Source organism: Ahaetulla prasina, chromosome 3 (genome assembly GCF_028640845.1).
Source record: "Ahaetulla prasina isolate Xishuangbanna chromosome 3, ASM2864084v1, whole genome shotgun sequence".
NCBI classification, from domain to species: Eukaryota; Metazoa; Chordata; class Lepidosauria; order Squamata; family Colubridae; genus Ahaetulla; species Ahaetulla prasina.
In genome coordinates, this window is record NC_080541.1 from 171,473,857 (window position 1) to 171,490,042 (window position 16,186).

At 34.8% G+C, this 16,186-nt stretch overlaps 2 protein-coding genes across 13 annotated transcripts in view; both read left to right on the top strand.

Moving 5' to 3' along the window:
* The window catches only part of BEND5 (BEN domain containing 5), a 30,982-nt gene extending 20,166 nt beyond the window's left edge, over positions 1 to 10,816 (top strand). For all 12 annotated transcript variants that reach the window (XM_058175450.1, XM_058175461.1, XM_058175458.1 and 9 more), the window contains 3 exons: positions 3,677 to 3,825; positions 4,644 to 4,857; positions 10,621 to 10,816. In XM_058175450.1, coding sequence (XP_058031433.1) covers positions 3,677 to 3,825; positions 4,644 to 4,857; positions 10,621 to 10,778 — 521 coding nt within the window. In that variant the 3' untranslated portion in view covers positions 10,779 to 10,816. The remainder of the gene's footprint in view (positions 1 to 3,676; positions 3,826 to 4,643; positions 4,858 to 10,620) is intronic.
* The window catches only part of AGBL4 (AGBL carboxypeptidase 4), a 950,336-nt gene that overhangs the window by 539,153 nt on the left and 394,997 nt on the right, over positions 1 to 16,186 (top strand). The window lies entirely within an intron of this gene.

Consider the following 16,186-nt stretch of genomic DNA (forward strand, 5'->3'; position numbering starts at 1 on the left):
TTAATGGAAAGTTTTATTGGACCCGATAGTCCATCGGGTCCAATAAATAGCGATGGTTTTAAGTTATGAAGAGCTTTTCCAACGTTATCTTCTGTGAAATCTATATGAGTTAAGTCATCATAATCATTGCTGGTACGTTTGTGGAATGTCGGATGTGTGTTATCGGAGTTAACAAAAACTGAGCCAAAGAAAATGTTGAAGAGGTTTGCTTTAAGCTATGTATTATAGTTGGTTATGTATTTAAGCTATGTATTTATAGTTTTTATGTATTTATATTTATATAAATATATAGTATAAATAGATTATATAATATATAATATAATATAATATATAATATAAAATATAATATAATATAAATATAAATATAAATAAATATAAATAAACTATGTATTTATAGTTGGTTATGTATTTAAGCTATGTATTATAGTTGGTTTAATAGTCTTCTAGTTGTTTGAACATACAGTCAGAATCCTACTAAGGTTTTTTTTGGGGGGGGATAATTGTGCCCATTAGAAAATTCCATCTTTTGGGTTTTTTTTTAATCTTTTAAAAATGATATATGGATTAATCATACACAGGATTCAAAATCATATAATCAGTAGATACAATAATATAGGGAACATTAATTGAAGAATACCATGAATAAAATTCTCAGAACTGATTAACCAAAAAGAAATGATACTCTTGTGCAAATTATAATACTTTTGTTCTATTTTTGGAGCCATGATGCAAATTCCAGTCAATTAAAGAGTCAAAGGTGAGAGTTGCTTGCTCTCTTAAGAGCTGCTGATTCCAGTGTGTATAGGCTACATTTTATTCACAGAATTTATTAGCTAATATATTCTAAGTTTTCAGGGTGAGTTGAAAGAGAATATGCATGGGATAAATCTGTATATATGAAGTATGTTCATATGCCTTTCCTCTGAATTGTTCCTAAAGGTAAATATCGCTAAATTACATTGAAATCAATAAAATGGAGTGCCTACTGGAATTCACCATCATGATTCACTAAATTTTAGCTTATTGTTACTTAACTATGATTTAAACATAGCATTTTAAAGTTACCTTGCTGCATATATTAAAATTCCCAGTCTGAGCATTTTGAAATGGCAAAAGCTTTTCTTAAGGAAGGCAAGAGAAGAATTATTATTTTTCCTTAATAGGGTCTCTTATCACCTAAAATACTAAGGCAGTATGACTTGCACTACCGGCTCTAGGATCAGGCAGACAAAATAAAATGCCTTCCACGTTGGCTTCCTTTTCTTTAAGAAAGGAAAAAAGCTTCTTTACAGTTCAAAGCTACCCAGAATTACCACAAGGAGAACTCCTCAGTGCAGGGTATAATCCATGGCTAACGGTTAGGGAATTCTGGGAAGTCAACACATTTTCAAGTTGCCAAGGTTGAGAAACAGTGAACTAGAAAAAGTAACATCAATCCAGTCTGTTTCAGAGTCAAATATGAGAAAAGGGAAAAGGGAAAAAAGTGTGTGTTTCTGTGTGTGTGTATGTGTATGTGTGTGCGTTTGTATATGTGTGGGTCTTTCTATAGGTATTTCCTCAGTTACTGTGGGGCAAAGGATGCTGGACTAGATAGGTATTTCATCTTACTCAATCAACAGGTTTCTTTTGACATGAAAGAAATCTGAAGATGCTGAACTATAAGGGAAAATTTATATTTCTTCTCTAATTCCTACGCCAGGAGCCTCCCTACTGAAAATAGTAAAACTTTTCACCGAAACAAGGGTTTTCCTTCATCTGCATTTACTGTGCTAAGAAAACACATTTTGTGTTGACTTTCAGAAAACTTCCGTAACTGCACATTTTCTGTTTTGCTTATCAAAGTGCGAAAACTACAAAGTGAGAAACTTTTAAAAAGTAAGCATGATGCATGGCAAATTAGGCAAGCAACCCTAATTAGCAAAAAGACAGTAAAAGGAATTGCATGTCTAATTTGAACATGCTGTGCTGTAAATGCAACTCTTAGTAGTTTCTGAAATTACTGTGAAGTTCAGCTGCCTAGAAAAGGCTTTGATTATTGAAATGTGAAATATTTTGAGCTTTGGAATAAAATGTATTACAAGATATTCGGCTAAATGCTTCTATCTGTTAGGACCTCATGTTTTTGCAGTGATTCTCTGAATTACTGTAGTAGCATTTATTAACTATGGTGTTTAAAAAGATTTGTAATTCCATATGTATAAATAACTAACATTAGAAAATTTCATTAAAGATGCATTTATGTTTAAACTTTTAATTTTCCACTTACATCAATTTTATTTGACTTTTTGGCTTATATTTTTCATTATGACAAGATATATAGGTAGTTAAAGGTGATATATTCATGCTTTAATAAATCCTATCTGTCTTTAGGATGGATAATCTTTTTTCAGGTTTTGCAATTTATGAAATTGACTACTATCCCAACCAAGTGAACTCTGTGAACAAATGTGAATAGGAAGCAAGTTACTTTTGAAATGGCCTATGCCAGTTAAATCATCAGTTTAGAGAAAAGATTTGAATCCATGCAAAAAAGCCCATAAAAATTTCTAAATAAATTGAAGATTGCCACAACTGAGTCAACAATTCAAAAAGTTGATTCAGTTTGGAAATTCAGTTGCCAATGTGTTCAGTCATCAGTTTGAATATTTGTATACCTCTACTTACTAACCAAAGCCAAATCCTTTTTGGTCACATGAAAATAATTGAGATTGTCTTTGGATGTTGACAATTCTTCCCAACTGTTGATTCTGTTCTTTTCATTTTATTTTAAAACACTTAACTAAAACATTGGTTACAGATGTAACATGTCATAATACACCTATCACTTCTTTCAGTGATCATGAAAAAAATACATCTAAAACAGCTACAATTGTGTATCTCAGTTTGGGTTTAAGAACAAGTGCTGAATTGCTTTTAATCTCACATTCCACTTGTTTGTGTTCCTTTTTTGAAAATTTTATTAAAATATGATCTTTTGAGGGGGAACAAGTGGGTAATACCAAAGACTTTTCTTTTAGACCTAATGGACAAAGAACTTTGAAAAAAAAATTGGAACTTTGATGTTAGATATGTTGACGGCAGCAAGATTACTCTATGCACAAAAATGGAAGGACATTGTGATTCCCACAATGGATGAATAGCTGCAAAATTTGATGGAATTAGCAGAGATGGCTAAATTGACTGCTTTGATTAAAGAAAAGAACACAATTAATTTTGTTTCTGCTTGGAAACTGTTTTTGAACTTTGTGCTTGAGGTGGAAAAAATGAAACTTTGATTTTGAGTTATGCTGATTAGATAGGTTTGTTGTTATAGAAACGGCTAGTATATTATTATGTAAAAGTAAAAAAATTAAGATTTTATGTGATTGTCAGAAGTCAGTGCTCTTTTTTCTTTTTCCCCTCCACCTAATTTTTTTCTCTTCCCCTTTCCCGCCTTATTTTACCATTATTTTCACTTTTCTTTGTATTTCTATATTTTATATTTTGATAAATTAATAACATTTTGAAACTGGAGAAAAAAGGGTAATATTTTACTGTCATACTGACTTTGGATTTTAGGTTAGATTAGCATTAATTGGTATGAAGTTCTCCATGTGAAACGGACTACATAATTACATAGTGCATCCTTCTTTAAATTAAAGTCCAATGATTGGTTCCTCTTTTTTAAATGATATAGGTCCTGCCCTAGAACTTGAAAAGGTTACACCTGAATCCATTGAACCTGAGCCTGATGTACAGACAGCTTTCAGTGAGGAAGCAAACACGTCAACGTACTACCCAGCTGCTATTCCTGTAATGGACAAATATATTCTAGAGAATGGAAAGGTATTAATATTATATCGATTGCAAATATTTATATTCTCCCTTTAACAATAATAGTGAGAAATACTCACCAGGAAAATAAATATGTGAATATATAAATATATACTATTTAAAAAGAGTGAAAGGCATTTGTAAGATTCCTTTAAGTAGAAATAAAAATTCAGCTGAGCAGTCGTTTGAGGCTATTGTGATTAGTCATCTTTCCTCTGTCTTCAGGAATCTTTTGCACTTGGGCGTTTGATGTTAACAGCCTTGGTGGGGATGGATAAGGAAAGGGCAGAAATATTCAACTGAGAATGTTTCATTGGTTGTGGTTGCCTGCCTGCCTTTCTATATTCATCAAGAAAATTAAAATGAATCTCATAATAGGCATATATATTCCAAAAGCAGTGGACTTTTATCAGCTCATGACAGAAATGTCAAGTGAATACTTAAGGGACTTTTCCTGAGGGTTTTTTGCATTTGTTTACCAAAAAACACAAGGTTATGCTTTTGATTATATGCTATGGTTGTGAAAAAAACTTCAACATTCTTCTCTAAGCAGGACATAAAGAGAAGAAACATTATCTTCATCCCAGGAGAACCTTTATAGCGATAAAAGCCATTTACAACCTGCCCTCTTCAAGGGTTTTTATTTCATGTCATTTCATGATTTTGCACATAGTTTAGACAATCAAATGATTTTTAATATTTCACACTTTTCCCAGTCATTGGATACTATAGATAAACGTGTTTTGTGTTAAACATCGTTCCTGCCACTTATGAAGGATGAAACAAACTTTCCAGGTAACCACCATCTGTTATTTCACTTTCTACTCCAGGTTCATCTTGGAAGTGGCATCTGGGTAGATGAGGAGAAATGGCACCAGCTGCAAGTAACGCAAGGAGATTCAAAGTATACAAAAAACTTAGCAGTTATGATTTGGGGAACTGATGTTCTTAAAAATAGAAGTGTTACAGGTGTGGCCACTAAGAAAAAGAAAGATGCTGTTCCTAAGCCTCCTCTGTCACCTCACAAGTTAAGCATTGTCAGAGGTAGGTTATTTTGATTATGTGAGTGTTCTTCAAACTACATGAAGCAATGACTAAAAGAATCTTTTTTTGTAATACAGCTGCTGAAGTGACTAACAGCTTACACAATCCTATGTATATATCTTAGGAAGGGAGCTACAAGTAGTCCTTGAGTTACGACTTCAGTTGGGACCAGAATTTCCATTGCTAAGTGATGCAGTTGTAAAGCACAGCATCATGTGAACACAGGGTTTAGCAATAGCAATCCTGGCAGTCCCAGTTCCTTTGATAACCAAATCCAACCCTTCATTAGGCAAGAAACGTCCCGATCTAAGCCATTTCTGGCTTGGACCTTCCCAGTTCCAAACCTAGAAGCCACTGCTCCACAGTGATCAAGATATACCTCAACTCCCATCAGTGTGTGACTCATCAATCACTTATTTGTTACAGAAACCCCACCAGTGGCCTGTTGTCTGTATCCTAACGTTTTCCCACCAAAACCATGTATGTGTTCCTTATGACCTCTAGTGCCATTGACATTTTGATCAGCTGCTAAATACCTTTGACCTCAGGGTATTGCTAAGGAATTCCTGGAAGCTTAGCATTCAGATAAATCAACCATTAATAGAGATAAACCACATTTACACACTATTAAAAGGAGACAATAAAAAAAACTAAGAAGGAAAGAAAAAGACCAAACCATATCCTCCCCAGTAGTCTACACTCAGATAAGCAGAAATTAATATCAATTAATCAAGCATAAAACAGTACCCTAATCAAGCAGCTACCACGGAGAAAACCCATGGTAACCCATAACCTCCCCATACACACACTGGTAGAGTAAGCTTTTGTATATAAACAGGGAGCAAACCCTATACTCATTACCACTGAGGTTGTTATCTAGTCAGATAACAAAACGTCTATTTTTTTTATTTTTATTTGCATTTATATCCCGCCCTTCTCCGAAGACTCAGGGCGGCTTACACTATGTTAAGCAATAGTCTTCATCCATTTGTATATTATATACAAAGTCAACTTATTGCCCCCAACAATCTGGGTCCTCATTTTACCTACCTTATAAAGGATGGAAGGCTGAGTCAACCTTGGGCCTGGTGGGACTTGAACCTGCAGTAATTGCAAGCAGCTGTGTTAATAACGGACTGTTTTAGCAATCTGAGTCACTCAAGGACCCTATAAGCAAACAACCAAGCTCAGAGAACACCAAGGACTCCACATTCTTATTTCCGCACATGATGAAGTGGAAGACAACAAAGGAACGTGGGTGTGGGTTGTTGGGTCACAAGGATGGGGAGAATTAAAAGAGACAGGAATGAATATTTTAATTATATAGCAATTTGGGGAAAATAGGATTGCATACAAAATAAAGCAGGAGTGGAGCTGTGCCATCCCTCCTCCCAAAATGTAATAAAAATAAACAGCTTATCAGAAAAGACACATTGAACCAAAATGGAAAAACAATATAATGTCTTTCCCAAAACAAGTCTTGAGGTGATGAAGCTCAGCGGCCAGCTATACAGCTTATCACCACTCAATTTTCACCAGCTCCTGTATTCTTAAATATAGGGTTGTTGTGGTATATTGTCTATAAACATTCTAGAAGCAGCAGAAAAAGTCATTGAATCTTCAAAGTGCTTTGAAATATTGGAGCCATGCAATTCACTGCTTGGAATCTGTCGTATGGAGATTCTCAGTCATCCAGGTCATGATAGTCCCAAAGGTGCTTTTTCGAGAGGCTACTGGACTTTCTTGTTTTTCCTTGAAGATGTTTTGCTTCTTGAATGAGTTGACATGGATAAGTCCAGTTGCCTCTTGAAAAAGCACCTTTGGAACAACCTGCTTGGAATCATATCTGCTTTGAAAGGCTGAGTCAGTCAAGGGTTGATTGAATCCTCCAGAGTTTCACATAGCCCTACTAAATGAGCAAACAGGTAGGCAAGAGCATAGAATTTTCCTAACCTTACTCTCCTCAGGATAGTAATATCCTTGTTTGACCATACTGCCCCCAGAAAAGTTTGCCAGGAGGGGTAGACGGCAGTATTTGCAGTTTTGAGCAAGCAGATTTTTAAAGAAGCCAAGTTTTATGGATTGGCATTGTGATGCAAGCCTTGATCCTTTCTTACATACATAAAAGTCAGGGTTTGTACTGCAACTCCTCTTCTAATTTCTTGCCCTTTTTTGATACCTGCTGCTCACTGTAGATACCTCTGGGTACAGAACAGGCAAGTAGTGGTCAGGTTTTACTCTTATCAGTACCTTTTGCACCTGTTCACCAAGCCTTCCAAGTTGCCTGTTTTTGGCAAATACTGAAGTGTCGCTTTAGTAGTCGATTTTTATCACCACCCAAAAGGCTAAAACATATTGTACATAGTACAAAAATTCCAGGATAAACCCACACAGTCGGCTCATATTTTGTTATGAAGGGGATTTCAGATACAAAAAACCTGTATCAAAAGCAAACCATGTAGAATAGAATAGAATTTTATTGGCCAAGTGTGATTGGACACACAAGGAATTTGTCTTGGTGCGTATGCTCTCAGTGTACATAAAAGAAAAGATACCTTCATCAAGGTACAACATTTACAACACAATTGATGGTCAATATATCAATATAAATCATAAGGATTGCCAGCAACAAGTTATAGTCATACAGTCATAAGTGGAAAGAGATTGGTGATGGGAACTATGAAACGATTAATAGTAGTGCAGATTCAGTAAATAGTCTGGCAGTGTTGAGGGAATTATTTGTTTAGCAGAATCATGGCCTTCGGGGAAAAACTGTTCTTGTGTCTAGTTGTTCTGGTGTGCAGTGCTCTATAGCGTCGTTTTGAGGGTAGGAGTTGAAGCAGTTTATGTCCAGGATGCGAGGGATCTGCAAATATTTTCACGGCCCTCTTCTTGATTCGTGCAGTATACAGGTCCTCAATGGAAGGCAGGTTGGTAGCAATTATTTTTTCTGCAGTTCTAATTATCCTCTGAAGTCTGTGTTTTTCTTGTTGGGTTGCAGAACCGAACCAGACAGTTATAGAGGTGCAAATGACAGACTCAATAATTCCTCTGTAGAATTGGATCAGCAGCTCCTTGGGCAGTTTGAGCTTACTGAGTTGGCGCAGAAAGAACATTCTTTGTTGTCCTTTTTTAATGATGTTTTTGATGTTAGCTGTCCATTTGAGATCTTGCAATATGATAGAACCCAGAAATTTGAAGGTTTCTACTGTTGATACTGTGTTGTCAAGTATTGTGAGAGGTGGAAGTATGGAAGGGTTTCTCCTAAAGTCTACCACCATTTCTACGGTTTTGAGTGTGTTCAGTTCCAGATTGTTTTGGTTGCACCACAAGGCTAGTCGTTCGACCTCTTGTCTATATGCGGATTCGTCATTGTCTCGAATGAGACCAATCACTGTTGTGTCATCTGCGAACTTCAGTAGCTTAACAGATGGATCATTGGAGATGCAGTCATTGGTATACAGAGAGAAGAGAAGTGGGGAGAGCACACAGCCAAATACAGGTATTTGATGTGATCTTGCTTAGCTTCACCTGCTGCTTCCTGTTTGTTAGGAAGCGTGTGATCCACTTACAAGTCTGTTCCGGTACCTGTAGCTGGTTTAGCTTAGTTAGAAGAATGTCTGGAATGATGGTATTGAATGCTGAACTAAAGTCTACAAAAAGGACCCTTGCATAGGTCTTTGGAGACTCAAGATGTTGTAGGATGTAGTGCAGAGCCATATTAACAGCATCATCTGTTGATCTATTTGCTCGGTATGCAAATTGCAAGGGGTCTAACAGTGGATCCGTGATGGTTTTCAGGTAGGAAAGCACTAGCCTTTCAAAGGTTTTCATGATTACAGATGTTAAAGCAACTGGTCTGTAGTCATTCAGTTCCTTGATGATGGGCTTCTTCGGCATCTACATCTACTGTAGAGAATAAGCAGGAGAACTGCCACCCTATCTTTCTGTTGTGTTTAAAAATAGAATAAAAGCAGTCCTGAAGCTGCAACATAGACATCATTTATGTGTTGCAATTCTGGTGCAATTTGATTTTTGATTACATGAGAAATGCTTACTTACAAAGCTTTGGACAAAATCCCATACATGTGGTATCTTGGAATGTAGTTAATATATGGTCAAATTTCATAGTGGAAATAAAATGCTTTAATTTACTATGTATAGATTTCAATTATAATGATTTCAGTCGCTCCCTGGTTTAGTACTGAAAAGGAATGGGTGCTTCTTTGCCTTAATCAAATTCCTCTTTCCGTGTTTTAATTTAAATCACTGTTTTAGTCATCTCTTTCGTTACGTTTCAAATCTCATTATAAAAATTATTAACACATTTTCCAATTGTTCATAAAATTTGTAGCTGAGATAGTTTTTATTCTTTTGATTCTAGAATAGCTTCCATAAAATACATCTTAAAAAGATGGTGTTAGGACTTAATGGGTCTAATATGTCTTTTTGTTTAGTAGTCCCTATTGTGTAGTTGATTCTGAGAAAGTTATTAAAAAGTGTTGGTATGCAACCACTGCAGATCTTGTGACTGAAAAATAGCCTTTTATAAAACTTCTGAAAGGTGTGAGAGAAGATGCAAAGGATGTAGAATAGTTAATTGTTACAACTTTAATGTGCATTAACAGTGCCATAAAACTCGTTAATTAAGTGACTCTGTATTTCGTTTACCATATGAAGCAATAAATAGTTGCTGAGTGAAAATACTAAAAACAGCAGAAATTGTTTAATCACTTTGGAAACCATTTAGTACTGGTAGTAATTGCACTTTTCACTAGAGTTTATACAGTATAACAAAGGCAGTATATATTTAAGCAGACTACTGTAGCTTGTATGTTGAGTGCTGAGGAGTTTAACAATGATGAGACATAGTTTTGTAAACCATGTCTCAGAAATCAGACTATTTACTGTCAATTTGCTTAATGTCAGTTAATCTAACTGTTTTAGTTTCTGAGGTTACCTAGTCTTCCCCTTTATAACAGTCACAACAATAAACAACCATTTAATTTGAAAAAAGGAAAAAACTACTGTACTTCCTAACACACACTTTTTCACATGTATGCTATTACCTAATATTATTTTGTCTCAGCATTTCCATATTATGAAAGAATTTTTAGACTTGTTATCTATTAAACATACTGCTATAGATCATATTTTTGTTCTGGAATTCCACTTTTATCTACCACAATATTGTTATTTGTATTTTAAAAATACATTATATAAAGTGGTGAGAGAACTAGAAACCTACAAACAGTATGTTTCATGAATGGCAACATTGAGGAAGGAAGTCCATAGATTTTTCTCTCTCATTTATTCATGTTATCATGACTCTGGTTGAGTGGAAATGTCTGCCTGAATAAGCATAAATAAAGATGTGTTTTTTAAAAAGCCAGCGAATGACTTTTAAGAGCTTTTCAATGCTCTTACAAAAGTATATTTACTCAAAATTAAATTACAGGCTTGTTTTTTCCTGGACTGAGGAACATGGCCCTTTCAGAGTCAATGGCTTATGATTAAAATGTCTACCAAAGACATCTTAAATACATTAGTGTGAATGTAGCTTATCAGTCCTGGGTGAACATACAAAGCATTTGATGTCAGAGAGGAGTTTTCAGATCGATGTTATATGTGGGTTCTTGTTCACTTTTTAATTCTTTCAACAAGTTCATCCTATGCGTGACATATGCTTTGCTTAAGGGTTTTCGCTACATTTTAAATGTGTTGAAGTTTTATTCTAAATGTCATATTTTCTTTTTCTTTTAGAATGTTTGTATGACAGAATAGCACAAGAAACTCTGGATGAAACAGAAATTGCACAGAGACTCTCCAAAGTCAACAAGTATATTTGTGAAAAAATCATGGATATCAATAAATCATGTAAAAATGAAGAAAGGAGAGAAGCAAAATATAATTTGCAATAAATTTTGAATTTTTAATAAAGTGTTAGTGTTTTACTCTGGTGGTGGTTGTCTTGATTTTGTGTCTTCATGCTGATGGGGGAAATTGACTAAGTGTGAATTGTATTATAAAATACTGGAATATTTTAAAACAATACTACAAAACTACTCATCTGCTTAAACTTGCAATGCACATTTAATGTAATGTGCATAAATGTAATGTTAAGTTACAATGTTAATTGTAACTTAACATTACATTTTCTAGTCCATAGCAGCTCATTTTATGAAGTCTCAGCTCTGTTGCTTTTCATACAAAAGTATGAGGGTTCTTTTGTAGAATAGAGTAAAGCTCAAAGTTCATATTTTGCAAACAGCATTTTTAGTAGGAAATTCTTTTGAACATATGACTTCTTACCTTTTAATATTTAAAGAATCTCATATTTCTTACACTTTTCTGAGAAAATTTTCTTTGGTTTAGTGTAGCTTCTGTTAAATCAATGTGAATGTTCAGATCATATGTGATCCAAATTATGCCTAGTGTCACTATTGTGAGTTCAGAAACAGACAATTTTAGTTACAGAATACTGTGAGTTGTGGTCCTGCATAGCGTGCATGTTAAGTTAACCCTGGAGACCAAATATTCTCTTGATACTTCTGTTTCATAAAAGGCATAATGTAGCATAACAGGAAAATGGAATAACTTAATTTCCCATGAAATAGTCATGCAGTTTTAAAGTGTATACAAAGGTTCTATCTGTTGAAATAGAGTTGTTGCCATTTTCCTTCAGAATTTGGTATGAATGTATGATTCTGTGAAGTTAAACCATAATAATTCTATATCTAATCTTTAAAAGAAAACAGAAGGGGAAAATAAACCCCAATGTATGAATTTTTTTTTGCATTGTTCCTTTTAATCACAGTTCTATATGATTCTAAATATTATTGAGGGTAACACCAACTGTGGACTTAGAGCAAGAAATTTGAACCTGGTCTTTTTAGGTGCTAAATATTAAACTCCCTAGTTCTTTAATAGTTTTTTCCCTCTTTAATTATGAGTTTTCAATGAATGTATTAACTTTAAGCTTAAAAATTACATTATTATTTCATCCCCATGTTGCTAAAAGCGTGCATATATATGTCAGTTCTTAGGCATAATTACAATTATATTTATTTATATCCCACCTTTATTTTTACAAATAACTCAAGCCGGTGAACATATCTAACATATCTTCCTCCTATTTTCTTACAATAACCCTATAAGGTGGTTTGGACTGAGAGGGAATGATTAGCCTAAGGTCACCCAGCTGGTTTCCATGGATGAGGCAGGACTTGAACTCAGTCTCCCACTTTCTAGTCTGGAGCCAAACTACTTCTGTAGAATAACAATTTGACAATCCTGGCAAATGAAAAATTAGAAAAACCTATTTTTGTGTGAATCGAACAGTTTATAAGCACTGGTAACTGAATTAACTTGACTAAATTATTTTAAGAATATTTATGAAAATAAGAAATAAGATTGTAGCTGATGGTGATTTTTAAAAAAAAACGGTGTTGAAACAAAGTAGCAGTTAAGGATGTCGTGCTTGCAGTAGGGCATTTGCAATTGAAATGCCTGCAGAATTGGGGAGGAAGGCCCAAACCAGGCATGTCCATCCCACAGGCCACATGCAGCCCTGGACAGCTAGTATTGCAGCTCTGCAAGATTGTAAACTTTTTAACATGTATTCTCATACATTAACTATATTACACATTTTATGTGTGGTCCAAGGAAGCAAAAAATGTGGATACATTTGCTCTATTCAAAACTCATGATCCTACAGTTGAGGAATGGAAAATCTGATTGCTAAGGTATAAAATGGTTTCCTTGATTTTAATTGTGTGTTATTCAAACAGCCATTAGGGTTCATCTCTTAAACCATGATTAGACAGGTGTTAAGCTTGAGTGTAAAGGTAACCTGTTTTAAATGTCTATGGAGATTCTTGGTCATCCACATCATGGTTGTCCCAAAGGGGCTTTTCCAAATCAAGATTAAGTCCAGTATCCTTTTGGAAAATCACCTTTGGGGTAACCCATTTTACTTTTGTCATAAGGAAGAAGTTTCCTGTAAATGCCTTTTCACATCCATCAAAATAAAGTAAATATTCTGATTTTTTTTTAAATTAACAGATCAAGGGTAAGATTTGATAAAAATTATATCAGCACTAGTCTAAGATGTGAAGGAAAAGGACTTTCTGATGTATTCTGGGTGGATATTATCTTTGTAGGAAAGACATTTTGTTGGAGAAATATTCTAATTCTTTATAGTTAACCTTTGGTATAATTTGTAATATTCATTGCCTAACCTCCATTGCTATGGAGATTGGGGGAAAAGGATATAAGCGGTACAAGAAAGGTTTTCATTAATTACCAGTTGAATGAGCATCTCTGCAAAAAAGGACAGATTTTGTTATTTTTTTTAAAAAAAAATCTCAGTCGTGTTTATTTAAATATGAAATTTTTTAATCTAAAATTGTTTTAGATTTTTAATAAATAAAGGAAATTCCACTTGTAGGATAGTGGAGTGCAGTTAGATAGCTAGCATTTGGATTGTCCTCCAAGTGGAACAGTCTCTGGATGTCAGAATATAATTTTAGAATGAATCTAAATTAAATTTAGCAAAAATGATGCTACTCTGGATCTGACTGACATGCTTAGTTTTTTAAAAATGTCCAACCTGATTCAACTTTGATGTGGAAATTAAGATGATGCAGCCATTTGCAGTAACTACCCCATTGCCTTACCATGCTATATAAATCCAACTAATTGGGACTTTTTCCCCCCCCAACAAACTCATGTTTAGCTAAACCAATTTCACAAAATATGTAACCTAGGTTTCAGATACTGTGGTATGAATAATATCTGGATTTTATATTTCTGGAATAGGTGCATGTCTGTTTCTGTATTGCCAGCAGCGTCCCCAAAGGGAATATAAAAACCAAGATGGCAGTCATAACTGACTGAAGTTTCAATCCTTTGAATTTATGTGTAATGTTGATGCATGTGGAAATGAAAAAAAGGGGGGGGGAGCAGAGGCTTCACCTGTGTAGTTGCAACTTGACTTTTGACACCTCCCCCTGAATAACCTATTTATCACAAAAATCCTAGATATGATATAAACAAATGCAACATCCAAGGTTGACTCAGCCTTCCATCCTTTATAAGGTAGGTAAAATGAGGACCCAGATTGTTGGGGGGCAATAAGTTGACTTTGTATATAATATACAAATGGATGAAGACTATTGCTTAACACAATGTAAGCCGCCCTGAGTCTTCGGAGAAGGGCGGGATATAAATTCAAATAAAAAAAAATAAAAAAAAACCTTCACCAGAGTTCGACATATTTAGAAGTTGGACCCCTTTTGCATTTAATACTGCTGCCTATTCTCTGTTTGACTTTGTTTTTTTAAAAATCTTCCTCCCTTTTTGTTTTATCTGATCTATATGATAAAATGTTCTGGAAAGTTCATGCTAGCACTTCTAGTCCCTTTTGATAGAAGCCAAGGTAACATACTTGGATGTTGCTGATTTACATAAAACACACAGATAAAAACAGATAATAAAATGATAAGCATTATATATGGTAAAGATGTCATGGTGCAAGCAAACAGCATATTAAAACGTGGGCTGAATAAAATAAAACGTAATATTCTGAGCTTTTCTCATATCTACTAGATTAACTAGTTCTTGGTTTAGTTTTATCAATACTAATTTACATAGCGTAATCTCTGCCCTAAGAAAAATCCCATAATTCCATTGAAGAATAGATGGAAGAAAAGAGGGCAATATATTTAAGAAGTAGTTAACATTTATCTCTTCTCCAATTCAAAGTGCTTTAATCAGAAAATGTTGAAACTAGTGCATGACATCCTAGTGTCATAGTTACAGTTTGGCCTAAAAGCCTGAGCCCACAATTGTGTAAATGGTTAGCGTGGGTGTGAGAATACTTATCGGTGCCCCAGAAAATCGAAGAGTGGAACTGTTGTTACTGCACTGAATGAAAAAAAGGAAAAAGAAATGTCATGAAAAAATGGCTCCTTTTAGCATGCCTCTGATTTTCATGGGCTTAAGTGATAAAATCTTAACATAAATCAACCCAATTTTATTGATACCATTTTTTCATCATAATGGTACAGAGGAATTTGGAGCAATAATTCACAGAATATAGAGGCAATAAAAATGTTATGAAGAGCAATTATTGCATACTTCATGCTCAGTAGCTAATTTTTAAATTTTACCCTCTCCAATATTTCAAAAGGCTTTTTGCCTCCAGGCTTTCTAATAGGAAGAAAAATTACCTGGATTTTAAAACTAGAATAATTACTCAAAATAAATTACATGGCTCTTACCGACTTCACTCTCTTCATATATAGATGCAAGGTTCATTTTTATTTGCTTTTGAATTGGTTTTCTTTTCTGCTTCATCAAATCTATTTTTCTTGCTACTACACTGAGTATATAATAAAGAAAGGCTGCTGCAGTGACATTCTTCCAATGAGCGTGTCACTGTGCAACTGAAAACAAGACAAATATCTTTCCATCTTTGAGGTGAATTTACAGATTTTGTAAAAGGAAGCTATTTTCATGTATGCGGATTACCTGGAGCTAAAGCTGCTATGTAATAAAATTCAAAGGGAACATTGTGCACCATCATTTATATCAAGGAATGGCAAGTCTCACCTGAAGGCCACACTTTGTTTTAAACATATACATTGGCTTCTAGAGGTCTGGGGCAGTATCCAGTAATGTGTTTTGCTTCTTGTGGTGTTGCAGGGCATCTTAAAATGCAAAATAGGACTGTTAAATCCTGGAAATCCATAACGCATCTATTTTGTTGCTTCTGGAGATCAAATTTCAGCAGTGTGAAAACTGATCGATATCGTTGCAGAGATAGGCAGGGTAGGTAGACAACAAAAATGCCGATGGTTTCCAGGAATGGTAGAATTTGTGAAAAAATATTGATAGAGCAATCAAGTGAAATTAATATGGGATTCTGCCAAACTTCTATCTCTCCAGGACTTTGAGATGAGAAACTTCTGGTCCTTCATTAATTCTGGATTATTCAAGTTAAAAATAGTCGTCACTTAATGATGGTAATTGAGACCAGAAAATGCAATGTCACATGACTGCACCATTTAGCTATGGCAGTTCCGGTAATCTGCAGTTACTGTTGTTAAATGAATCACGGTGTATCTCATGTGACAGGCTTCCAACTTCCTGCTGGCTTCCCCATTTATTTTGCTTATGAGAAGCAAGCAGGGAAAGTCACAGATTGCAGTCATCTGACCATGGGAACCTATGAATGTCAAATATCCAGGCCAGTTGCCACGTGACTATGTGGGTGCTACAACAACTGGAACTTTGAGCACTGGCCATAAGTACCCTTGTTCAGTGC